Below are 24,457 nucleotides of genomic sequence, written 5' to 3' on the forward strand. Positions count from 1 at the left end.
GATCCCGATAGTGAATCAATTCGGGACTATATCCACCGAGTGGAGGCAATTCGGCAGGAGCTGACGCTTATGCACGAGGAAGTGTCCGACAAGGAGATGATTACTGCTTTGCTGACTGGACTGGGGGAGAAGTATGAAAGTATGGTCGAAACATTCGACAACCTGGACGACTATTCTCTGCAGCAAGTAAAACTCAAGCTGACGAGTCGTGCGGCCAAGGCCCGCAAAAAAGGGAATGGTCAGGCATCAAATACCGGTTCACAGATCGCACCTGTGCAGTCGGACGATAAGGAAGTGTCGTTCGTCAACAAGAAGAACCGAGTCGTGGAGGTGGTGGGCCAAGCGACGATGTGCTGACATCGACTGCTATAACTGTAGCAAGCCCGGACACGAGTGCAGAGCTCCGAAGCGAGATCAGCAGCAGGGTGGCAAGAAGAAATCGGGCAAATCGAAGAGTAAGCGCCAAAAGCAGCAGAGTTGTTGAAGCCGCCAGGTTTAAGCACCACACCCGTCTGTATCACCGTACGGGTCCTGGGCCTGGGGGGAGGTACCCAAACCAGTTATCCAGTACAATGGTGTGGTCCACTATGTGGATCCTGCTCTAAGCTACCAATACAAGTCCCTTGGCAATCTGCCTTTTAACCCCAAAGACGCCTTCCACCTGAGTGCTCCAACAGATTAAGAGTCTTGTCTGTCTCTGATGGACTAGCACGGCACCTCGAGAGCACGACCTTCGCGCTGTCCAACAAGAGTGATGATGATACCTGTGATGATCTTCCTGGCTACTACAATCCAAGTAAGTCTGGCGGCAAGAAGAACAAGCCTGCGAACATGATCGAAGTAGTGGAAGAGAAGCCGATGCCGTGCTTCGCTAACGCGACGGTGCAAAATGCATCGGGCACCAGTTTTTCATCCCGTTTGTGCTGGACAACGCATCTGGCGTGAATATATGTGGATGCAGAGAGGCATTTGTGTCTCTTACGTCAGATTGTCATACTGTGATGAAGTGGTTTGATAATTCGACCCGCAAGAAAGCACAGATGCAGGGACAGATCAAGTTCGCGATCGTGGATGCGCACACGAAGACTCGAGTGTGGATCGCAGTGGAAGTTCTCTATGTAGAAGGAGCGACGAATCTGCTGTCGCAGCGAATGCTGTACAAGGAGTATGGGTTTTTCGCGCAGACTAGTGAGGACCAGGAGGTGACTACACTGACGCACCGGGTGAAGCACATTACCTGGACGTTTGACATGGTGGGTGAACTCTATCAAACAATGGTAGAAGTCCAGCGTCCACAACCTACGCTGGCCGTATTGCAGACCTCTGCTCAGCCTACCAGAAAGCTTCGGAAGTGGCATCATCGCCTCGCTCTTGCGAACTGGCAGGTGATCAAGGACATGTCATCGAAGGAAATGGTGAGAGGCTTGGAGCTGACGAAAGAGGATCGTAGCGGGAAAGCGCAATGTATCGATTGTGATATGGCCAAAATGAAGAGAATGCCCTTCAAGAAGACGACACCAGAACGTGCAAAGGTGCCGTTCGTCAAAGTTCTGATGGATCTGGGCTTTCTCAGTGTGCCTACGTTGGAGGGTAACACGGTGTACTTGCACCTCATTGATGAGGGATCGAGGTACCAGTGATTGTATGGACAGAAAGCGAAGGAGGAAAATGTGGAGCAGCTGAAGTGCTTTCGTGATGACGTTCGCGCTAGGCACCACAAGGTCGTGAATACTTTCCACTCGGACCAGGGACCTGCGTTTTTCAATCAAGCGGTGGGAGAACAGTGTGCTGGTGAAACCATCCAGATTTTCGCTCATCCGCATACTATGCCTGATTGAAAAAGCGCACGACACTCTGATGAATAAAGTTCGCTCTGTGTTGTATAGTAGTGGTCTTCCTGGAATGTTGTGGGGAGAAGCAGCCAACTATGTGATCGAGACAGGCAATCGGACGAGTAGGAAGGACAATGCAGACCAGGTGACGCCACATGAGAAGATGTTCGGATCAAAGCCGAACGTACGTCATCTACGTCCATTTGGCTGTCTAGCGATCAAGGTCTATCGTAAGGACAAATTGTCGGTGAGAGGAGCGCCCGCCCTGATGGTCGGGTATGCTACGAAGACAAAAGGTTATCGGCTGCTTGACTTGGAGTCGGGTGTGATAACTGAGCATCGGCATGAAAACGTGAAGTTCTACGAAGAGACTACGGTGGAGAGATCGTATGTGGAGAAACTTCTCAATGAAGCTTATCGTTTGCGGAGGCGCCCTACTGTAGACTGTAAAAAGCTCCCATTGGTTCGGTTTCCAGTGGTTGATGTAAATGAGTTGGATCGCAACGATCGTGACTTAGAGCTCAGGCGTGAGTTGGGGATGCAAGAACCGCCTCCTGCAACGAATACACCTGATCAGGAACATAAGAATCAAGAACCTGGGGACGCATCAGATTCAGAAGAGAGTCTTGAAGACAAACCTCCACCGCCAAGAAAGAAGCACCACTTACCAGTTGAAGTGAAGAACCCGCGCAGATCGACGCGTGCTCGGAAGAGACCGACACGGCTAGATGACTTTGTGTCCCCTGTATTCAGCTCATCAGCCTCTGCAACGGCAACTATGAAGATCCAAGTGCCGAAAACCTGGAATGAGATGATGGCTTCGGTGCAAAGAGAGAAGTGGCTTGAAGCCACGAAGGAGGCGTTTCTGGCTCAGCTGGAAAATAGAACTTGGATCCTGGTGCCAAGGCCTAAAGATGAGCATGTACTGAAGTGCAAATGGTTGTGGACACTGAAAGAGAATGAACTGAGAATGTTGCGTTTCAAAGCTCGTTTAATCGTCTTGGGTTGATTCGAGATCTGGGGAATAGATCTTGATGAGACGTTCGCCCCTGTTGTGAGATTCGAGACGTTGAGGCTCGTCTTCTTGTGGGCTGGGAGGACCAAGTCGGTGGTGAAGCAGTTAGACTTCGTGACTACCTTCCTAAATGCACCAACTAAACCGATCATCTGTGGTGTAGCGGGATCGGCCAAAATCTGGTTAAGGCCTGGTCGAGCTTCCCACCAGCGCCCGGACACCGACTAACGGAGGGGGTTGCCCAACGATCCGTGATCGGCTGAACTTGTTCTCACCTTGTGTACCCGTCGGTGGGCTGGATCTGCTCTCTCGGGGCTCCGAAGATGCAGCACTTGGTGAAGATCGAGTGTCTTGGCGTGACGCGGGGATAGTTTGTGGAGCAGCGCGGTAGTCTTCGCTCTGCGTCCGAGTATACGCTCCGATCGAGGGTTCTTCGCTTCGATCGGTCGGCCTGGAGTAGATCCAAGGCCTGCAGTTGCCTTTCCGGGTGTGTTCCTTCCTTTCCTGAGTTGCTTGCCGCTTCCTATAGCGGGATCGAAGTTGATCGAGAGGAGGAACGATCGCCGGCCAAGCACTAATATCCGGTCGATCGAGGACTTGCACACAAAAGATAGATCACTAGAGTAGGTCAAGCTGGCCAATGTATTAATCCAGTCTTAACCGTACCGCTTGTTCACTACCCAAAGTGTCGACGCTGCCGAGGCCAATGTAGTTCCTGGGACTTGGTGACTTGAGGGGACTTGTGGTCTTTGGTGCAAATTCTGCTCTGATTTATGTTTAGCTGGTGTCTCTCTACCGCTACCATCTCATCTCCCATCCTACAACTAAACAACTACTGAATTCTTGTCCTGGCTTCGCCCCCATGTGCTTCCCATCTTGATGATCGGCGATCGGCGATCACGATCAGCCCTCGATCGACGATCCACGATCCACAGTACTCGATCGCGATCAGTCCACTTCGGTCTTCAGCCGTCCCACTCTACGATGTCGCTCGTTGATGTTGCCCTCGCGCATGACGTCCTTCGCCTTCGACACACGCTCTTCGCACCGCGCCACCTGGATCAGTGTGGGACGAGGCATCACCACTCTCCATGTGTCGATCAGCTGTGATCTACCTGGTTCCACACCCCGCCTACGTGCGAGCATCATCCAGGTGCCTCGATCGCTCGTCGAACTTTTTCGACCCCCGCAATCCCAGTCTTATTCACGTCGCCCTTCTCTCGATCGTCGATCCCCTTGAATTTTGGTCGATCTGTTATGCCGCCTTTCTCAGAGAACAAATCTTGTTCTCGCGCTTCTCCACACATCTATATGGAGCAACCTGAGGGCTTTGTGAAGCGTGGTTACGAGAGTTGTGTGTGCCTGTTGAAGAAGCGTATCTATGGGTTACGGCAATCTCCTCGTAACTGAAATATCACGCTGCATCTCGTGCTCATCGAGTTTGGCTTCCACCTGAGCTACAAGGATGAAGGACTGTACTGGATTCGGATTGAGGGCAAACTTGTCCTACTGCCAATCTATGTGGATGATATTCTGCTTGTTGGCAAGGAAGCGGATGTGGACTCCGTAGACAAGGCGTTGACGGAGCGCTTCAAGATGAAGTGTCTAGGAGACGTGAACTACTTGCTTGGACTGCAAATAAAGTACGAGCCTGAGACGCATGTCTCGTTCAAGCAGACGAAGTACATCCAGGACATCATGGCGAAGTTCAAGATGGAGTCCGCGTATCCGGTACGCATTCCGATGACAGTGGACGGGGTGAAGCTTCAAGAAGCTAGCCCGGAGGAGCATGAGAAGTGTAAGAAGCTGGCGTACCGAAGTCTTGTGGGGTGCCTACAGTATCTGGTGAGCGGTTCGCGCCCTGAATTGGGTACTGCTGTGAGAATTTTGAGTAAGTTCCTCAACACGTATGGTGTTGCGCATTGGAGGGCTGCGAAACGAGTACTGCGGTACTTAATCGGAAGCCAGGACATGGGATTGCAGTTTGACTACGAAAAGGCACGCCAATATGACAAGCTACGCATTGCGGTCTACTCTGATGCAAACTTTGCGTCGGAAGGTGGTGATATGAAGTCCGTGAGTGGATTTGCTGTATTCTGCAACGAACAGCTAATCTCCGCGAGATGCTGGAAGCAAGAGACTCTAGCTGAGAGTACTTGTGAGGCCGAGCTGACTGCTGCCAACACTGGGTTGCATGACGCTATCTGGCTAGAACAGCTAGTAGATGAGCTGAGCTTGGAACGAGAAACCACGACGCTGTATTGTGATTCGGCCAGCGCTCGTAAACTGATGAAGCATGCTGAAAAGCATCGCAGGACCAAGCAGCTCAATATTAGTGACCTCAAGATTCGTGAGTACGTGAAGAAGCGGGGAGTCAAGATTGAACCCGTGGCATCGAAAGCGAACGTGGCTGACACAATGACGAAATCTCTACCTCTGGAGGTATTTGAACGGCACAGAGAGAAGCTTGGTGCGCGCACTTGACGAATGATCTCTCGTCGTGAAGGCCGAGAGTGCCGTGGTTCAGCGCAGAGCCAAGCACGAAGAGTTCGGGAGGAGACCAGCCCCGAAGCCGACGATACCGGCACAGACAATGCTGTTGAACAGAGTCGTGGCCGTCGAGGAATCCTAGTTCGCTTCAAGAAGAGAACCCGAGCTAAGATGAAACTGAAAAAGCGTGATCGTCACGATATGTGGCATGAGGATTAGGCAGCAAGGGCTGAAGCAGCTGGATGACGGAAGGCCAGATCCGACAATGTGTGTATTATGCTCAATATGCATGTGGACTGGAAAAAAAATAGTGTAGTGGCATGCGAGGCGTTGGGGTGGTATTTACTGTGTGAAACTGATGCGTTGTTACCATGATGTATGTAGCCAACAAACTGAGCCCTTCGGAGTTGACGTCGAGAAGAGAGTAAGAGAAAGATATCGACATCAACACGAAAGCTAGGACGAAGACGCTCCAGTAAGTTGAAGATACTGAGGTTTAGCCACATGCGGCTTGATCTCGAAGTGAAAAACGCGTTCATTCCGAGAACCCGCTGGCTGCCACTCAATACACTCAAGACGTGAAGGCTGTTGCCTGCGTCACCCCTCAGTGCCTCTCAGTGCTCTTAAGTCATTGACTTACTGTTACCTCCTTCCAGTGCCACCCCCAGGTGCCTCGCTTCTTCTCCTTGAGCCCGTCCGCCAAGTCGAACATGAAGGCCCTCGAAGAGACGAGGAAGAGCTTGACACAGTCCGGAGCGACGTGGCAGGAGGCGGTAATGCCGGCGTATCTCGCGTTCTTCAAGCTCAAACAGCATCTGGTGGTGCCAATCAAGTTTGTTAGGGCTAACGAAGTGAACACCCCGTGTTGCTCGTTGTTTCCAGCGCTAAGATAGTTAAATTCGAGTGACGGATGCCGTATTGCTAGTATAATACTTAGTAATACATACCGTTACCGAACTACGGGAGAACCGGCAAACATGCAAGTATATTGTTTTTTATCAGTCTTCTGTCTACTTAACAGTGGCATGTTCTTGTTTAATGCAGCTTCGAGGCACGTTGAAGCTAAAACTTTGCAGCTATTACATGTAGTATTATCGATGCGTTCATCTATCGTAGTTAGTGTTGACAAGACCGCGACGTTTTTCTTCTATTCCCTGATAAAGGCAAGGCAAGCATGCACTGTTGTTTGACCCATACAATGTTCTCAAATGGGTTCAAGTATTCCTTTTACTCATGCGGTCTTCACCGCCCTCAGTTGAAATAAAGTCCATACCGGTTGCCAAAACACTGCCTCTCAGCCACCAAACGGCCTTGATCTCCGCCATAAAACCCGGGAAATCGGCAGATCTATGGCTTACTTCTAAAAGCGTAATAGTGACAGCGGTGAAGGGTCGAAAAATACTTTGTGTGATAGGCATGTCTGATATTCCAAGGGCGAGCTAAGAATCGATTTTAACCTTACGAGTTTGCAGTACACACAGAGGAACTGCCGGTTTTTCCAATACGTAAACACTACTTCTAGGTGTAATGAAGCTGGTATTATTCCTTGTAAAATCTGTTTGGACGCTTCCTCAGACCCTATATCGATGGCACGGCGTCCATTTCTTCAACCCCAAAAGGTGCCCAAAGTCCCCTAAATTCCCCAAAAAGTTTTCTAGAAAATTAGGGAGCGTTGCGAAGCTGCTTCTCTGGCACCATCGTAAGCACGTCCAGACACCCAGGGGCCATGACCTTCTTGATGTCGTCCGCAGGGATTCGTAGTACGATCAGCTTGCGACGAATGGCTTGTTTCCAATGGAAAAGACAACCGATCAAGTAGGAGTCGCTGAACTGGTCTTTTACAGCAACATGCAGAGCCTGCTCGAAGTCGCAGACAACTGTCTTGGGCGTGCACTTCATCTTGCACTGAATTTGCACCCATCTCAAGATGTACTTGTAAGACCAGTGATCTTTCGACTCACTCAGGACCCAAAAAACACGGCACATACATGTTGTGCGCGCGATCGTGAACCATGATGATCACTGTCTGCTCAAACGGACTGGGAGTTATCTTGAACGTGGCGTCGACAAACAGGCTGACACCTTCATACAGAAGAAGCCGGATGAGGTCAGGATGACCAAATCCCATAATCCGGCAATACTTGTCGTCATTTGAGTAGCCCACGTTGAACTGCAAAAAGTCCCGCTTGTCATCGGCAGACACGAAGCGAACGGGAGCCATCTCAACTGCTTTCGGAGCTCCTCCACCAGTGGCTGCGTCTCTGACACGGTTGATGAGCTGAACCGCTTCACCCTTCTTGAGAAAGTTGAGGCCGCCCACGTCACCATACTGAGCGATGATGACATACCGCACATCCCTCCAGATACGACCTGGTAACTCGTGTTGATGAGTCACACATCGAAGCTCGACCATCTTGCGCATCTCTTCTTGCACATCGCGTTCTTGGAGCTCTTGTCGAGTAGCACACGTGTGCTTGTTTTTCTTGGTGATCTTGCGGGAACCCTTCACAATCAATCGCGCCTTGCACCCCGACTTGGTGTAGCCATTGCACACGTGGTAGCGAGTGTCCTAGTAGTGGTCCTTGTAGTGGTACATGTAGCCGTCTTCGTCATTCATGGTGGCGAAAAGCAAACAGCAACACGCAAGAAAATTTACAACTGAGCTTTATTCATGCTGCTTATATCTTCACGGTAGAGATGCTACGATGTTATGAAGAGGGTAAGAACATTAAGATCTCCCTAAAATATTTTGGGGAGCGCCCAGATAAGAACATGAAGCATGATGTCCCCAAATTATTTTTGGGGAATGTCTAAGGAGCACCATTGTCCCTAATTTTTTGGGGAGTCCTATTTTCAGTCGTTGGTGTGTTGGGGGCGTGCTGCTGAGTAGCAGCACCTCAAATCGATGTATTAAACAGTGGATAGTCTGCGGCCGTGCAGCCTTTGCCCTGGGTGTGGCGGGGCGGGTAATAAAAGACTTGAACAGCTGAGCGCGAATTCGCAAATGAGCGCTCCTGCCTACTCCTACTTGTCCTACAACATCCGTAGAGCCATTGTCCGTTTCCCAACTACCGTCCTCGCGTGGCATCTCAGCCTCACCACTTTTGAAAACTTCTCTTCCGCATGAATCCCCGGAAAACATACCAATCCCCCAAAATCGTATCACTGTATTTCGCGTGACTGATCTAGCTGAGTTATATCTCACCCATCCTATGATGCTCATAGGATGAGAACATTTTAGTGACTGCAAATCTAAAAGTTAATTATCGCTCCTTTAGCTGTTGGGGACAGTTTGGGTAGTTTTTATTTACTTTTCGGGGACAAGCGAAACGGTTTTATTGTAACTCCCCAAAAACTTTTGGGGGATTTTAGGTACGTTTTGGGGATGCAGAAAATTCTCCCGATGGCACAGGCACCACATAGCGACCTTTACGGTCCTATTTGAGAGCGTGAATGTGTTCAAATGGCATTTGAACACAAGTGAGCTCCATGGAAACGCTTTGCTCTTGCCAAAACTTTGCTTTCCTAGTGTAATGCAGGTCTCTTAAATCCGGCACTTCCGAAATCTCTAATCCGGCACCATGCCACTTTTTATCGCCAAGTGCCGGATTTAAGGTGGTCTGTTGTAATGACTTTACGGTACCGCCGCTCTTTCCATGGCCGGAGGCAGCTTGGGGGATGCGTTTGGGTTACACTGTTAAGAATATCCGTGGCTGGAAACCTTGGCGTCAACCGAGACAAGGGTGAATTGGAAGAGTTGGGTTTCGTCCGGGATAATTCTGAATCGGAGGGGAGCGAGCGTGTTATGCCAGCGCTCGAGGCGTTTCACCGAATTCACGGACATTGTCGAGTGCCGTTCATGTTTGACGTGCCATCGGACGAGTCTTGGCCAACACCGTCATGGGGTCTAAAACTTGGGAATTTTGTGGCCGGGATCCGTAGCAAAGGCAATTACTCCGCCTAAGTTTCACGTGACAAAGCTCGATTGGTGGCGTTGGGGTTTGTATGGAACTTCTTTGAGGCGGAGCGGAGTGAGCGTATCATGCCAGCTCTTGAGACGTTCCATCGAATCAACGGGTACTGCCGAGTGCCGAGAGCTTTTGTGGTGCCATCGAATGAGAGCTGGCCAACGTTGTCGTGGGGTCTAAAGCTTGGAAGCGGGATCCGTAGCCAAGGCTATTACTCCGCTCAAGTTGGTCGTGATAAGGATCTCCTAGAGGAGATGGGTTTCGAGTTGAATGTCTATGAGGCAGATTGGAGTACCCGGATCTTGCCTGCGCTGGAGGCTTTCTATCGGATAAAAGGTCACTCTAGAGTGCCACAGGGTTTTGTGGTGCCGTCAGAGTCCTCCTGGCCGATTGAAGTGCAGGGTCTCAGGCTGGGAAGTGCTGTTCACAACATCCGCAGCAGCGGAAGCTACTTTGATCAGTTTGCTCGAGCGATGGAGAGGCTGGAGGCGATCGAATTCGAATTGAACACCGCAGTCTCTAAGTGGATCGAGCGCTTTGAGCCTATTCGAGCAGCTACATGGGCATCGCAACGTGCCGCGCCACTTTGTAGTCCCGTCGAACTCTCCTTGGAAAAAGAAAGACTAGGGCGTCCAGTTGGGCAAACTTGAACCGAGAGGATCAATCACCCAGAAAAAGTCAGTGGGCTCTTTCTAGAACGGAATCGTGTTGGCGAGTTTGCATTTGCTATGTTGGTGCCAAGTAAACATATCAATGTGATGGTTCCTTTTAAAGGTTTTGAGCACATATTTATGTTCTCATATCCAAAGATTTGGTGGACCCAAACGTGTCCGTTGTCGCTCTCAGCTTACCGGCATCCCTTTGTCATCACATACAACCCACCTACACCTATTTACCCTAACCGCACTAACAAGCTGAAACTCGATCTACACTTGGAGCAATGCAAGGCAAGCATGTGCATCTATTTATCTAGCAACAAAACTCTTCGTCGAAGTCGTCATTCGCAGATTTTGGCCTACCGCCTTATCAACGCCAAATAGACAATAAGCTAAGACGCCTGTTTGACCAGCGTTGAACATTTTGACACCCTGAGCTCTATTGCCTTTGGCTGGTAAGCTCCGCAGCAAGTTTAGCGAGGATCTGTCCTTGCCAAGCGGTGTCAATACGGTGCCTACACCCACCGTCTGGGCTTTTCGCTTGTCTGCTCTGCTTGGCTCTGCGTACAGCAGCTCGATGCTGGTGCGACCGCGCTTCCAGCTCTGTGTGAGCGTTTGCCGACTTTGGTTGGGTAGTGTAGGCAGTGATGGCCAAAAATGTATTACAGGTATTGGCATTTACCAATACTTATTGCAATGACATACTGCAAGCTTGCAAGCTATTGCAATACATATTGCAGAGCGCTGCGGAATTGCAATTCTTACTGCAGTCTCAAGCCAACCGAATAAACTCTTCAAACCCTAGTACTTTTCACTTAGAAGCAGGCAAGACTGTCAATGTCAAGATAATAATATTCTAAAACCCAGTTCCGACGGCATATGTGCTATCGGCGACCTCAACGACGACAGAGTAATATGGTTTTAGTATTGCAGTAATTTTTGCAAGAACGACCAGTATTGCAGTTATTATTGCTGGCTGCCTTGGTACTGCGATTCATATTGCTACAGATCGCTTTACCTCCGATGCCTTCCCGTACAGTTTTGGCCATCACTGGTGTAGGGTAGAATTGTTGATGGTGGCAAGGAAGGATATTGTCATGCTTGGACAAGTACTTCGAGCTTCTCGGCAGCCGGGGACGACGTCACCGAGTGCCTTAATGCCATCCTCTCCTTTGCGTCAGGCAAGCGAGGCCACCCGAGTCAGTCCGCAACTGAGCATAATTGCGAATAATAGGCGAGGAGTGCCTGTATGCCATAACAAGTGCTCAGGTGAAAATGCCATTGATTGGCAAATATTAGCCTGTAAGCAGTATGTGGTGACAAAGGGATGCCGGGTATAACCAAGTTTTGCTCGAATGCGCACGCTAAATTTCTGAGACGGCAAGAATCGTTGTTTTTCGTGCTATTACTATCGTCGCAGAATCCTTAAAGTTTTCTCACACTACAGTACGTAGTCGAGTCGACAACATTTGCTGCTTTTACGCACAAATATTTCGGTGATATGCATTCCGATCAGACGGGTGCTGGCTGGTCCAAAACCTGCTCATGGAGGCGTCCGAATCAAGATCCACGTCAATTCCATTTCAGAGCTCCCCCATGATACCGTACGCAACGCGCACTTGATGCGTCATATTCGCGAAAATCTCAACGCAGCAGAGTCACGATGTCTGCGGGCATCGTTCCCATTTCTGCTACTAGTGTGTCTTTACCCAATAAATGGAAGGAGATATTCGGTCTGAAGTTGTCATCTTATGTTGTTTTCTTTCATCTGGCAAGTTTGAACCTAGGGTGGTGCTTGTTGGGTCATTCTCCATTTATCCACGGACAAGACGGAGCTCGACCTCAACCTCTAGCAGGCGGACCACAGCTGACGATGGAGACACCGACGAACGCAGGGCTAAGGCGCAGCGAATCTCCCTACCTGAGGTACCCAACTGCTCGTTGTTCGATGTGTTGAGAACAGCGCCGTCGAGCATTGTTCGAATGTTGACATCCAGAGAAGCATGCAAACTGCTGATCAGTTGCTCTCGTGGTGTCGCCCAAGACGTGCGTGACGCTATTGCCAGTGATGCATTCCCGCTCTACTACGAAGCTAGTGATGTGCACCTGGGTAAGAACCTGCGCGTTAAGTGCTTTGGCGATTGGCATCAACTGGTGCCAGCTCATATCGCAACGAATCACTTCGATTGCACGTGCCCAACGTACGACGACCAGTACAGAACTTTGGTGAACTCGAGCACGTGGTCACTGCCTCGGTCGCCCAGGGCTCGCACGCACTTGCTCGAAGCTGTGCACCTCGTGTACCAAGGCATTCGGCGGCATTGTTTCCAGTATATGCAGCTTCCGACAACAACGATGCGTAGAATGCCGAGCTGGTGGGGTTGGTTTGTTCCTATTGGTGTCTTGCAGCCGGTTGCGTTTTCGCTGGTCACCGCTATGGAGGTGGATCGCCAGAATGACGGCGAAGTTTTGACAAATGATGATGTCGAGAGTATTGACACAGACAATGTCGACGAATTGGCGCGGTTGGTGAATATTGTGGAGCCGGAGCTTGGCTTTCGCTTTTTCAGCACGAGGAGTGACGCACGTGAGGCTGCCAACGTTGTGGAAGCTCACTGGAGGGGGATTGAAGTGGATGCGGTGACCAGTGCAACTGTATGTCGGTACTGTGAGAACTACGAAAAGAGTTTTCTATGTACGCGAACTTTGAACTACCTAAAGACAGACATGTTTACGGCTCATTGCGCTGATGTGTATCAGCCATTGAAGAAGTTCATGCTGCGGTACTTGAAACACGTGCGTTACGTGCGGTCCCCTCGCGGTTGGAATGAAGACGACGAAGAGATTTACGGCTTTAAGCGCCCATTCAGAGATCTCATCGCAGGGTTCACTCCTACAGGAGTTGTCGTCGGAGTGCACTTGGTAGTCCCGGATATTCCAAATGATCGTGATTGAAATCTTTTTGTTAAGGAATGTGCCTACAGAATCTTGAACGAAAGGCATGGTTGGGCTAGTAAAAATGACGTAGATACGTTCAACCGATAGTCTTTAGCCCGAAATCTTGAAATCGTGTACTTCGAAGTACTTTACTACTAAATGATGCGAAAGCATAACTGAACATGTGATTTCGTTGAATTTTCATTTGCTGCGTTATTAGTGATGAAGTACGGCCCGACTTTCAGAGATTAAACTGTGCCAACGCCGTCGCAAAGGCCTGGATCGGAGTGATCGGAGCGCGGAAGTCCAAGTGGAACTTCTTGTCATCCACTTTGCCGAACTGAAGGAAAATGGGCCGTTCGTTGTTCGGCACCTCCCCAGGCCCTGCGCGCACAAGCTGGAAGTTTTTCACGGATGGGACGGAGACGCGACCATTGAAGTTGAGTCGGTAGAAGCCGTTCTCGAACACGGGCTCCTTGTTCTCGAAGACCTGGAGCGACTCCGGTGGCAGCGCCGAGTGAGCCACCGCCATGTCGGCTTCTGTCAAGCTGCGATGGAGATCAATGAGCATAGAGAAGGAGGACAAACTGTCGCCGACTGTCAGGCCCTCGATCTCTTGACGTCGGGAAAGTGGAGGCAGGATGACGGTCAGTCGGCGCGGTTCGGACGAATTGAAGGTGCTGCCGAAGACCATCGCGCCCAGTTCCGTCTTGCGGCTGAAGTTTCCCACAAGGACGCTCTTCTTCTTGGAGAAGTTTGAACGCAGTTTGCCGATGTAATTGCCGCTCTTCTTGGACAGTTTGGACGATAGCGCGACGGAGCGGGTCATGTCGAAGAGGTGGTAGTTGGAGGTGCGGTTCTTCATCTGCTTCTCGGCCATGAGGAGGAGCTGGCCGTTGATGAAGTAGTGATACTGGGAGCTCAGCATGGTCTTCACGCGCAGGATGTGACCTTGGACGAGGTTCGTCTCCGTTCCGGGGAACACAGCGAGCTTGGATAACCGAGACAAATCCACTGTACCCGTTGAAGTCGGCGCAGGAGCTAGGGTAGGGGCAGGAGACGTCGATTCCTTTGAGGATTCATCGTCCGATTCATCTTGCGAGTCTTCTTCATCAGACTGCTGAGAGAGATGTCGGCGTCGGGACGGAGACTCTGGTCGTTCACTAGCTCTTCGAGACTTGTAGGTGTTTTCACTGTCGCTTTCGTCTTCGTCCGAGTCGTCATCGGATGAAAAGGCAGAGCCTCGACTTGCGTCATCCCAAGCGTGTTCCGGCTTGCCCAAGTGTCGGTCGTCTTTGACCTCTGCATCTTTGGCTCCTGGAGACGGTCTCTTCTCGAAAATGGGCTTTCGGTTGTTGTTGTTGTTGTTGTTGTTGTTGTTCTGTTTTGCGTCTGAGTGGGCTTCGTCGCCATCGTCGCCATCAACTGAGAACGGAACGACTTGGTTCTCATCGTCGTTGCTGTCACGGCGAGATACCGCAGGCTTGGTGGCCATTCCTTTGTCACGAGGAGGGAGCGGAGTCAGAACGGGGCGACCGCGAGTAGTCATTGCGCTTGAAACCCACTGACTCAACCGAGTGATAACTTCCTACTGCCCGCCGAAGTTGAAAATGAGCGAAACTACCCCCGGGAACTCTTAGACTGCAACTCACTCTGCTGGACATGGGCTGGTCATGGGAACATGCCTGGCTGAAAATAGTGGGAATCATGGGCGAGATGCCACGGAAAAGCTCCAAAAATTCACTCGGAACGACGACGCTAATGATAGTGATGGGGGTGGTAAACACGCAGGTAAAGCTGGTTGCTCACAGCAGGGGCGAACGATCGAGAACATGAACATGAGTGCCCAGCAGCCAGACAGGGAGTGGATCGAAGCCAGGCGACGCATCCTCGTGGGCTCCATCCTGGCCCCCAGCGACAAGGACCAGTTCATCGAGGCGTCATTCGCCACGCACTTTGGTCGGAACGTCCCTGAGCCTGAATTCTGGACAGCGTTTGAGCAGGCCTGCAGCTTTGCAGCGGAAGGAAAACCGTGGCACACCCCACGCCAACTCATGATCTCGTATTCGCTGCCTCAACAGGTCAACGGCAAAGATGCCCGGGTACGACGGCCAAAACTCTACATGCATTAGTACTTGGACTAACCTTTTTGTTCTGAACAGGGCGAAACGATGATGACTTTGGCCGCAACGTTCGGTCGGGCGAAGGTGGTGAGCATCTTGTGCCAAATCAAAGGCGACCCACGCATCGAGAACGCGAAGGTATCAGCTGACCGTTCCTCTTAATGAACGACAACGCTGAGACTAACACCATCGATAATAGGGGTGGTCTACCGTGCATGTAGCAGCAGCTTACAACCATGTCAACGTCTTAGAAGCGCTACTAAATCTCGGCATGAGCATGAACGAGACAGACTCGCGTTTGGGCTACACCCCACTGCATCTGGCCGCATCGGTTGACAACGTCGAGGTGCTTCGGACACTTCACGATTCGAAGAAAGCAGATTTTTGGAAGAAAGCAAAGAATGTGAGGACATCCGAGCGTGGAATCTCGTTGTATCAATGCTAACTCTGCCCGTTGCTCCAGGGTTTCTCGGTGTTACACGTGGCCTCCACTCACGGGTCTGACAGATGCGTCAAGTTTCTCTCGGAAACGTTTCCGGATATGAAATTCCACGATGACAGCCTGCTGAAGGAGACTCCAGCTCACAAAGCCGCCAAGCACCTTCACCCACACGTCTACCACCATCTAACCTCCCTCGGAGCTCGGGACGATCTGGAAAACTTAGAGGTTAGAACGCGTAATTGTGTAGTGGTAGTTGCTGTAGAACCTAAGCTTCGTATTTGTTTGTATCGGTGTAGGATGACACTGCTCGCGGCATCTCGCTATTCAACACTCGCTACAACTTCTAAATCTCTACTGTATAAATATTAAATGAAGTACGTCTTGGGCTTAGGCCGCGGTCGATTGCTGCGCGGCACTTGACGTCGCGTTCTTGGAGATGAACTTGCGCACCAACTTGTAGCGCAAGTCTTGGGTCGACGCCGGTTTGCACACGTCCACGTGAGTCGCGTCCGAGATCGGGACAAACTCGCCAAAGCCAGGGTTCGCCGACGCTGACGGCACTACCAACGCCTCCACTCCGATCACGGGGAGACGGCAGGGCAAGCCCTCGCCCACGCTCAGGGACGGGATGTTTTTCTCCTCGAAGACCTCCGAGCACCAGTCGTTGAGCATCTCAAGATGCGGCGTGCCGTGCAAGTGCTCGGTCACGGGGTGCTGCGTGATGCGTCGAGGCTTGAAGGTCTGGATCCGTTGGGCAACGGGGCTGCCGTGGTGCGGGACGCCGAAGAAGACGACGCCGTTCACGTTGTTGATGAGCGCCGTCTCGTCGTCCTCCGCCTCCGGGTTGGCCGACTTCAGCAGGACCTGCTTCAACAAGACACCGCCGAGACTGTGCGTCACGAACACCACGGGGCGATCGCCACAGCCGACGCGCGCTGCGTTCAGCTGCGTCAGGATCTCGCTGCCCGTGTCTTCGAAGCACATGGGCTTCCAGACCGAGCCCGAGGCCAGCAACTGCGAGTCGTAGCCGACCGACAGCACTCGCGGGTTCATCCCCTCCTGCTTCATGTCGTCCAGCAGCCATTGCTGGGCCCACGCAGTGCCCTCCTCTTCCCCGCAGGCCCACGTGCTGAATGGACAACCCAGCAACCCGTGCACGAAGACGATGTCGACGTCGTAGTCGCTCTGCTGCGCGCTGGTGCTGCCCGACAGATGCAGCGGGTGGATGCCGTCCAGATACTTGACCTCAGTACTCGAGTCTCTGCCCTTTTGGAGCGAGTTCTGGTACCTTCGGTTGGACCGAGCGCGGTGGGCCATGGCCTCGAGTCGGATGTCGTCCGACTGGGTCCACTTCTCCAGCGCCGCTTCCAGTTGGCCGTCGCTCATGGCGAAGTGCTGCAGCGCCTCGGTCATGTCGTCGCACGCAAACAGGTTGGCCAGCACGCGCGCAGTTTCGCGCTGCACGACGCCGTTCTCCGACTGCAGGAGCAGCTTGAGGATCGGGATGCCGCCGCGACGGACGAGCTCCTCCTGACACTCCTTCCGCTCCATGACGAACGCCAGCGCGCGCAGGGCCTTGGCGTGCGAGGCCTCGTACGACGACGTGTCCGTCTTGAGGCCCTGAATGGGCAACGTACGCGACCGCGCTTCTCGCACACTGCAGGCGCCTTGCGCGACCTCGGGAGGGACTTTGTCCAGCACCGAGTCCAGGACGGCGATGAGCCACTCCTGCACCACTTGGTCCTTGTAGCTGCCGCACGTGGCGATCTGGTCGAGACAGAGCGCGGCCTCGTCGCGGATTCCTTCGTCGCTGCTCTTCAAGAAGGCGGTGAACAGCTCGATCCAGCCGTCGACGTAGCCGTGTCGGAGCACGATGTTGATGTTCTCAATGTCGTCGTCGTACAGCGGCTCGCCGTCCTCCGAGTCGCTCACGAACGAGAGCGCGTCTTGGTCCAGCACGAACGGCGCGTCCGCAGTCGTAGGGGCAGCGAGGCAGCGAATGGCCTCCAAGAGCTTCGCCGTCACGTGACGATCCGAGTCTTCCAGCACCCGAGCTCGCAGGGTATCGAGAGCTCCTGCCTCGACCAGTTGGCGCTGGAGGTCGTGGTCGACCCCCGCCAGTTTGCAGACAATCTCGAACGATGTGCACGCGAGGTCTTCAGACGGCGAGCTCATCCACTGCACCAGCATCTTGGCGCTCTGTTCACGACTCCGCAGGCTCTGAGCCACCGCGACGTCGTTACTGAGCTCGTTGATGAGCCGCGCCGACTGAATCTCCACCAATTCGGAGCGATCTTCGCCAATGTCGATCAACGCGTCCCACAACTTGTCGCTTGCGATGAGTTTGCGTCGCGTCTTGGCCGTGCTGTCGTCGCCGAAGATCACCTTGCGCAGCTTGTAGCGTCTGCTGACTGCTTCGGGTGTGGCCGCCTTGGTCAACCCCCAAAGCGCGAACTCCAAGTACTGGTCGGGCACGTCCGCCACCGCTAGCGACAGTAACGAAGCGAGGTTGGCCGGCCCGAAGTGGCAGTCGTTGCTGTTGAGCGCCACCAGGCGGTGCAGCGCGTCCCCCACGCGCGGGTCGTCGTCGTGCACCTCCGCCAAGTTGAGCAGCGCCTGCTTGCCGTACCTAGTGGCTCGCTCCGCGATGGCTTGCGCGCACTGCGCGTTGGTGGAGAGGACCCCCATGGCGCGATAGAGCTCCTCCTCCAGGTCCTCCTGCAGCGAAAAGCTGTTCTCCTCCGTGTCCGACAACAAGTTCACGAGCATGGCGAAGCTGGAGCTGGCCAGCACCTGGTCGGGGTCCCACCCGCTCGTCTCGGGCGAGAGCTGCTGCAGCCACTTGACGAGGTTCTGGTACACGAGGCTGCTCTTGACGGCGGCCTCGAGCACCTCCTTGCCCGCCTCCATGGTCGGGTACGGCGTCGTGAGCGCCTGGCGACTCGAGGTCACGGACGCGGACGAGAGCCAGCACGCCACGTCGCGCACGAAGCTCTGCTGCAGCCCCAGCTCTTGTCTCGACGTGGCCTTTAGCGTGCGCGAGCGGGGCTTCCTGGTCAAGTGGCGCTTCATGCTGCGACTTCCGGTATTGGAGTGGACATCCGACTGTGGAGCTGGGACTTTGACGGGTTTGCCCTCGTCGCCGAGGTACATGAAGCCAGCGCTGGCGCTGACTCCGGCGCCGGCCAGCAGGAACAACGGGCGCTTGGCGACGTGCAGCATCTTGTGCAAGTCGCGGAATGAGACCGGAACGCTATTGTAGCTCTAGCGGAGTAACGGTTCGGGCGGCATAGTGTGGGCAAGTGCAATTGGTTTCGCATGGCAGAGATAAGCGACGCGATGTGACGGAAAACACATGGGGAATCTGACGAGGAGCAGGGCGACAGCGCACACTGCGGGGCGTCGAATCTGCACCGCCACCCGCAGTTTGGCCGGTGTCAAAGCCCCACACACACCCGTACAGACATGACAAGGTGCGATGGAGCTTGTCAACACCTTATCGGCTGGCATCGATCGCATAGGCCCGTTCGTAAGATGTTGCGCTTGCCCAACGTTACAGCAAGAAACGGCAACATTGAACGAGGAACTTGAGCTCGTGACGTCACCTTCACCAGAGCTATGTACACTTCCGTGTCGGTATCAGATGGCTGTATTTTTTAACATGGCTACATCAACTTCATCTGTAAGTATGTACGTCGACAAGTCCGCGCAGATGTCAATTGGCCACGTGGACAGCGAGCAGCGCGTTCGTTGAAATCCACTGCTCGCTATCATACTGCAGCTTATTCGTACGCGATACGCAGACGCGTGAGGTCGACTGCACTCTCGTCGAACGGATACGCGCCGGGGGCGAGGCGGTCGTTGATCCAGGCGCGCGGGATGCGGACGTCCGTCAGGTACACGCCGCAGAGCACGCCGCCGGGTGTGAAGCCCGCGATGAGGTCGAGCCACTCGTTGCCCTGGAAATTGTCGCCGGCCTCGTTCCACCCGCGCGGAGGACGCACGTAGCGCACGTGCTGCAAGTGGCGCGCCATAAACTTCTTGAGCGGCTGGTACACGTCGCGGCAGTGCTGGCGCATCAGAAACTCGTACTCGGCCTCTCGGAACTGCGGGTTCAAAGGACCTTCAACCATGCTGCCTGTATTGGCATCGCAAAAGTGGCAGAACGTCGTATCAGTGGCCAAGTCCACGTGAATACTTGTCCAGTGCGCCTCCAGGACGCCCGCAGGACAGCGGCGGTGGTCGGACGAACGGAAGAAGCGCGAGCCAAAGTCCGTCTCCAATCTGTTCATCAGACGCGTGAGCAGCGCCACATCCTTCACATCGATCGCCTTCTGTTCGCTGTTACTACTCGGCTGTTCCTCCAGCGCCGCTGCGAGAGAGAAGACGACTGGTTGAAGCACGCCATATTGTCGGCGCTCGAAGCTCCGGTCCAGTTGAAGAACCTGGAAGCAGTGCGGCTGGATGCCCCTGTAGACCAAACACATAGCTTCCAGCAAGTGGTGGCGCGCATTGAGCTGCCGAGGCAGCGGGAGGTCGTTTGGCAGTGGATTGGCATTGCGACTGCAGCTGCAGCGATCGAGGTGGCTGGCTACTGTCCTTGAAGGCACCAAGCGATGCCAGTCGCGCATACAGCCCTTGCCGAGATGCACCTCCTCTCGGTCGTAGAAGGTTTTGAGGCCCTGAGTGGCGACGGCATCACGGACGACCTGGGATAAAGAAGGCGAACAATGTACTAGCAGGCTCAATGCATCCTCGGGGGCAAGGTACGATGTAAGACCCAGTGGCAACAGCGCTACGATGTCTGATAGAGAGCATCCGTCGTCTTGAGTGATGGTACTCGTCCTTTTAGCTGGTGCTTTCTGGCTGGTTCCCGCTTGCATCGATAGCTTGTGTTGCTTGAAGGCAAAATCAAAAGTGAGGGAAGATTGTCAACTTCAACAAAATCATGAACGGTCACTGTTCTAGAATTCGAACGCTTTAGTGACCTTGACACGCTTCAACTTAACCTCATGCTCCGCTCCTAGGTACTCACCACAAACTAACTGCGACGGCTAAACGTCCAACACACGAGTAGTGCTGCGAGAGAAATCCAGGAGCAACTTAATGGGTCGATCCATTGCGCACACGAACGAGATACATTAATGTACCTGTTCTGTGTTGCTTCACCTCTCTCTTCGCTTATTCCTCTCCTCTGTGCTCTGCAACGGGCTTAAACGCACCCAGCGCCAGTCTGTCTCGAACCATGCTGCGTGGGATCCGCAGGTCGGTCAAGTACACGCCACAGAGCACTCCAGCAGGCGTGAATCCTGCAATGAGGTCCATCAAGTCGTCGTCTTGGAAGTCGTCGTCCAGACAGTTCCACCCGCGACATGGCTTCATGTAGCGCACGTGCTTGAGATGTCGGAGCATGAACTTCTTCAGCGGTTGATACAGCGCGCTGCAGTGCTGCTGCAGGAGTCTGGCGAACACTTGCGTGCACCTCTCGCAGCGATGTGCGGACGCGTGCGCCGCGATGAACTGGCAGTAGCCGCACGTGGTTTCCCCCGTCTTGGCGTCCACCGTGATACTCCGCCAATGAGCCTCCACGGCGTTCGTCGGTGCGCAGTTCTGCTTCCGTTTACTGAAGAACTGGGTGCCCACGCCCATGTGCACCGCGTCCATGAGTCTCGTGAGCTGGGCCACGTCGTCTGTGTCAATGTCCTCATCGGCCTCAGCCCCCTCCTGCTTGAGCCTACGGGTCTTGGTGCTACATGCATCCTCTTGCTGCTGCAGCTCGAGCGCAGTCGCCAGCGAGAAGACCACGGGCTGCATGGAGCCGAGGCGGGGCGACGCGAACTGGCCGAAGTGCATCTGCAGCACGCCGTCGCACACGTCGCCGAAGCCTTCAGCGGCCAGGCACGCGGCCTCCAGCAGGTGCTCGCGGGCGTTGAGCACTCGGGGCAGCGGCAGATCTTTGGGCGCGTCGGGACTGCAGGTAACGCACGGGCCCTCGCCGCCCTCGGCCTCCGTCGGCACCAGCAGGTGCCAGTCCGAGCTGCAGCGCTGGCCGAAGTGCGCCGACTCGCGCTCGTAGAGGCGGCGGAGCCCCGTGGAGGCCAACGACTCGCGCAGCTCCGCCGACACAAGACGCGCGAGACTGCGCAGCAGCCGCGACAGGTCGCGCGGTGTCAGGAACGGCACCAGCTGCAGGTGCAGCAGCGTCACCAGGTCGGGGAGCGTCGTGGCGTCTGCGGAGGGGGCAGGACGCACGCGCGGCTTCTTGGTCTTAAGGGGCTTCCTGCTCGCTGCACGGCGCTTGGTGTTCCGGCCCATGGCCTCTCTTTGTGTGTGTGTGTGATGATAATGCGGAATGCGGGAGTGATGGTCAAGTTCAACTGTCGACCACCGAAACGTGGCGCCGAAGAAACCGACATACCTGTATTTTGGACCGCTTCTGGTCGATATCAAATGACACTAATGCTCGGAGACCGATAGAAAGGAGCAAAAGAGATGAACAAGTTTTACTTCTTTCAGAACGAGGCGCAGAACTTGGTACTTACTGCGACGTGTAGTTTCAGCTATGGGTTGCTGAGTCCTTGGTACTTACTGCGACGTGTAGTTTCAGCTATGGGTTGCTGAGTCCTCTTATGCATTTCCATTAGCCCTAGCTACATTTGACGGGGTGTTGTGGAGAAGCTGCACTACTGCAAGTAGTGGCTAAAAGCCTTGTATTCAGTCCATTTGTTGGTGGCGGCCTACCAATGGCACTACTTAAGTACTTAGGTAAGGAAGGTACCGTGGCAAGTAAACGATTTCAAGATCAAAGGGCTAAATACCATCGGCTCAACTAGCCCAACCATGCCTTTCGTTTAGTGTGGGACGTTTTGCTGTTAGTAGAATTTACTAGGTGGCAGGGGAATAGTTGTTCGATATATTGCGGTTAAAGTTGATATGAAGTGAATGACAACCTGCACTTTTTAGCATAGAATGTAGAAGAAGAGATTGGCCAAGCAGAGCAGTAAAAGCTGTTCAAACATCAAAGTTCTGATTAACATCCGCTCGTCCTGCTCGAAAATTGGCGTTGCTCGTTCTGCAATCACATGTTAGCAAAATTTACTAGACACTACTAACTAACTGCTATTAACACGTCCAGCTAGTAGGGAGAACACTACTTTCGTTCAAGATTCTGTAGGCACATTCCTTAACAAAAAGGTTTCAATCACGGTCCTTTAGAATGTCTGGGACTACCAAGTGCACTCCGACGAGAACTCCTTCAGGAGTTAACCCTGCGATGAGATCTCTGAATGGGCGCTTGAAGCCGTAAATCTCTTCGTCGTCTTCATTCCAACCGCGAGGGGGCCGCACGTAACGCACGTGCAGCATGAACTTCTTCAATGGCTGATACACATCAGCGCAATGAGCCGTAAACATGTCTGTCTTTAGGTAGTTCAAAGTTCGCGTAAAAAGAAAACTATTTTCGTAGTTCTCACCACACCTTCTACGAAAAGTGGGCTCCCCCTAGTACGAGAGCCAAAAGTCGCACAAAATGGGCTCCCTCATGGTAAGTACGAGATCAAGGAGCCCTGGTTCGGGCTCCCCATTGGCTCCCCTCCAGGGCTCCCCAAATTTAGCTTCAAATCTATGATGGGCTCTTCATAGTAATATCTGATTGGCCAATTTTACCTAGACTTAAGGCGAGCAACTTCGCGTGATCGATGCGCCACGCTAGAAGATCGAGCTCAAAGATCACCACACTAGAAGATCTCGCGCCGCTCATATGTGTACAGCCGCTCCGAGGCCACCCCAGCGTCGCCGATCGTCCTTCCTTCCCCTCAAGGAGAAGCCCTCTTTCCTATGCCTTTTCAGGTTAGAACCTGGAGATACTTCAATGACGGCCAATCATCAGCGAGATATTTAACACAGGTGAGGGGGGAGCCCTTAACGAGGGCTCACAGTTCTGGAGGGCTCCTTTCACTTAACCTATTGAACTCAAGAGCCCAGGAGCCCGGCTCTCCCCAGGGCTCGTAGAAGGTGTGGTTCTCACAGTACCGACATACAGTTGCACCGGTCACCGCATCCACTTCAATCCCCCTCCAGTGAGCTTCCACAACGTTGGCAGCCTCACGTGCGTCACTCCTCGTGCTGAAAAAGCGAAAGCCAAGCTCCGGCTCCACAATATTCATCAACCGCGCCAATTCGTCGACATTGTCTGTGTCAATACTCTCGATATCATCATTTGTCAAAACTTCGCCGTCATTCTGGCGATCCACCTCCATAGCGGTCACCCAGAAAATTTCGAGCTCCAGAGCAATGTGTAGAATCGTTTTGGATAGGTAGTCATACTTCGTAGTACACCTTTCTATTAATATGTGAAGGCTTTCTGCGGATGAGCCTCTTGTCCGTTCCGTTCAGCGCAACAATTCACTTAATCGGAAACATGGTAGGCAACATTTCACTTAATGAGAAACAAGCGGAAACACAGCAACAAGGAGATGTGATTGAGAGCAGCAAGCGCGGCAAATGGCCCCGAGATGGAATTGAACCAGTCGACATGAACAACGTGGAACAGCTCCCAGAATTGGCTGAGCATTGCCGAGGATTGATTTTGTTCAAGATTTTTTGCGCGGTATCGCGGGGAACACTGCAATGGAATCAACGTGATTTTATTGGACACTTCCATGAGCAGGTTTTGCACCATCGGAATGCACATTACCGGAAATTATTGAGAATGAGGAGATCGCGTAAACACAGCAAGTCGATGTCGAGGGAGTGCGCTCGCCGATTCCTGGACGGGCGCCTAAAGCCGGCCATTCCACGAGGGGCCGCTCGTAGCGCATACATTCTCTTCCCCAGGAGAGTTACGAAGACGCACGTGTACGTTGCGATGTCTACGTACTGTAGTTACTTGAACGTACTATTGGCTCAGCACGCTCTCTCCACTTGGAGCTGCGATGTTCGAGTCGAACTTGATCGCCTTCAGCCTTTTCATGACAGTTCCCAGTTTCAGACCCC

At 53.1% G+C, this 24,457-nt stretch overlaps 9 protein-coding genes across 9 annotated transcripts; 5 read left to right on the forward strand and 4 right to left on the reverse strand.

Annotated features, from left to right (window-relative positions):
* Positions 1-36: 36 nt before the first annotated feature.
* Positions 37-315, forward strand: PHYSODRAFT_390820 (hypothetical protein; the record flags this gene model as incomplete). Its single annotated transcript, XM_009535848.1, has 1 exon — positions 37-315. A coding segment is annotated over one exon (279 nt), but the record flags the coding sequence as incomplete, so codon positions are not given.
* Positions 316-1,040: 725 nt separating this feature from the next.
* PHYSODRAFT_518413 (hypothetical protein) lies at positions 1,041-1,640 on the forward strand (the record flags this gene model as incomplete). Its single annotated transcript, XM_009535849.1, has 1 exon — positions 1,041-1,640. The coding sequence occupies one exon, from the start codon at positions 1,041-1,043 to the stop codon at positions 1,638-1,640; it is 600 nt and encodes a 199-aa protein (XP_009534144.1).
* A 5,359-nt stretch (positions 1,641-6,999) lies between these two features.
* PHYSODRAFT_520525 (hypothetical protein) lies at positions 7,000-7,558 on the reverse strand (the record flags this gene model as incomplete). The annotated part of the gene is made up of 2 exons (XM_009535850.1): positions 7,000-7,269; positions 7,361-7,558. The coding sequence occupies 2 exons, from the start codon at positions 7,556-7,558 to the stop codon at positions 7,000-7,002; spliced, it is 468 nt and encodes a 155-aa protein (XP_009534145.1).
* A 1,581-nt stretch (positions 7,559-9,139) lies between these two features.
* PHYSODRAFT_385031 (hypothetical protein) lies at positions 9,140-9,760 on the forward strand (the record flags this gene model as incomplete). The annotated part of the gene is made up of 2 exons (XM_009535851.1): positions 9,140-9,275; positions 9,303-9,760. Coding segments are annotated over 2 exons (594 nt in total), but the record flags the coding sequence as incomplete, so codon positions are not given.
* Positions 9,761-11,677: 1,917 nt separating this feature from the next.
* Positions 11,678-12,916, forward strand: PHYSODRAFT_520231 (hypothetical protein; the record flags this gene model as incomplete). The annotated part of the gene is made up of 1 exon (XM_009535852.1): positions 11,678-12,916. The coding sequence occupies one exon, from the start codon at positions 11,678-11,680 to the stop codon at positions 12,914-12,916; it is 1,239 nt and encodes a 412-aa protein (XP_009534147.1).
* A 223-nt stretch (positions 12,917-13,139) lies between these two features.
* On the reverse strand, positions 13,140-14,447 carry PHYSODRAFT_520775 (hypothetical protein; the record flags this gene model as incomplete). The annotated part of the gene is made up of 2 exons (XM_009535853.1): positions 13,140-14,243; positions 14,325-14,447. The coding sequence occupies 2 exons, from the start codon at positions 14,445-14,447 to the stop codon at positions 13,140-13,142; spliced, it is 1,227 nt and encodes a 408-aa protein (XP_009534148.1).
* Positions 14,448-14,730: 283 nt separating this feature from the next.
* On the forward strand, positions 14,731-15,810 carry PHYSODRAFT_338115 (hypothetical protein; the record flags this gene model as incomplete). The annotated part of the gene is made up of 5 exons (XM_009535854.1): positions 14,731-15,000; positions 15,061-15,159; positions 15,221-15,424; positions 15,485-15,688; positions 15,760-15,810. The coding sequence occupies 5 exons, from the start codon at positions 14,731-14,733 to the stop codon at positions 15,808-15,810; spliced, it is 828 nt and encodes a 275-aa protein (XP_009534149.1).
* A 40-nt stretch (positions 15,811-15,850) lies between these two features.
* Positions 15,851-18,685, reverse strand: PHYSODRAFT_304897 (hypothetical protein; the record flags this gene model as incomplete). The annotated part of the gene is made up of 1 exon (XM_009535855.1): positions 15,851-18,685. One exon carries the CDS (start codon positions 18,683-18,685, stop codon positions 15,851-15,853), a length of 2,835 nt encoding a protein of 944 aa, XP_009534150.1.
* A 560-nt stretch (positions 18,686-19,245) lies between these two features.
* PHYSODRAFT_304898 (hypothetical protein) lies at positions 19,246-21,778 on the reverse strand (the record flags this gene model as incomplete). Its single annotated transcript, XM_009535856.1, has 2 exons — positions 19,246-20,258; positions 20,686-21,778. The coding sequence occupies 2 exons, from the start codon at positions 21,776-21,778 to the stop codon at positions 19,246-19,248; spliced, it is 2,106 nt and encodes a 701-aa protein (XP_009534151.1).
* Positions 21,779-24,457: the final 2,679 nt, after the last annotated feature.

Source organism: Phytophthora sojae, assembly GCF_000149755.1.
Source record: "Phytophthora sojae unplaced genomic scaffold PHYSOscaffold_8, whole genome shotgun sequence".
In the NCBI taxonomy this organism is placed as follows: Eukaryota; Oomycota; class Peronosporomycetes; order Peronosporales; family Peronosporaceae; genus Phytophthora; species Phytophthora sojae.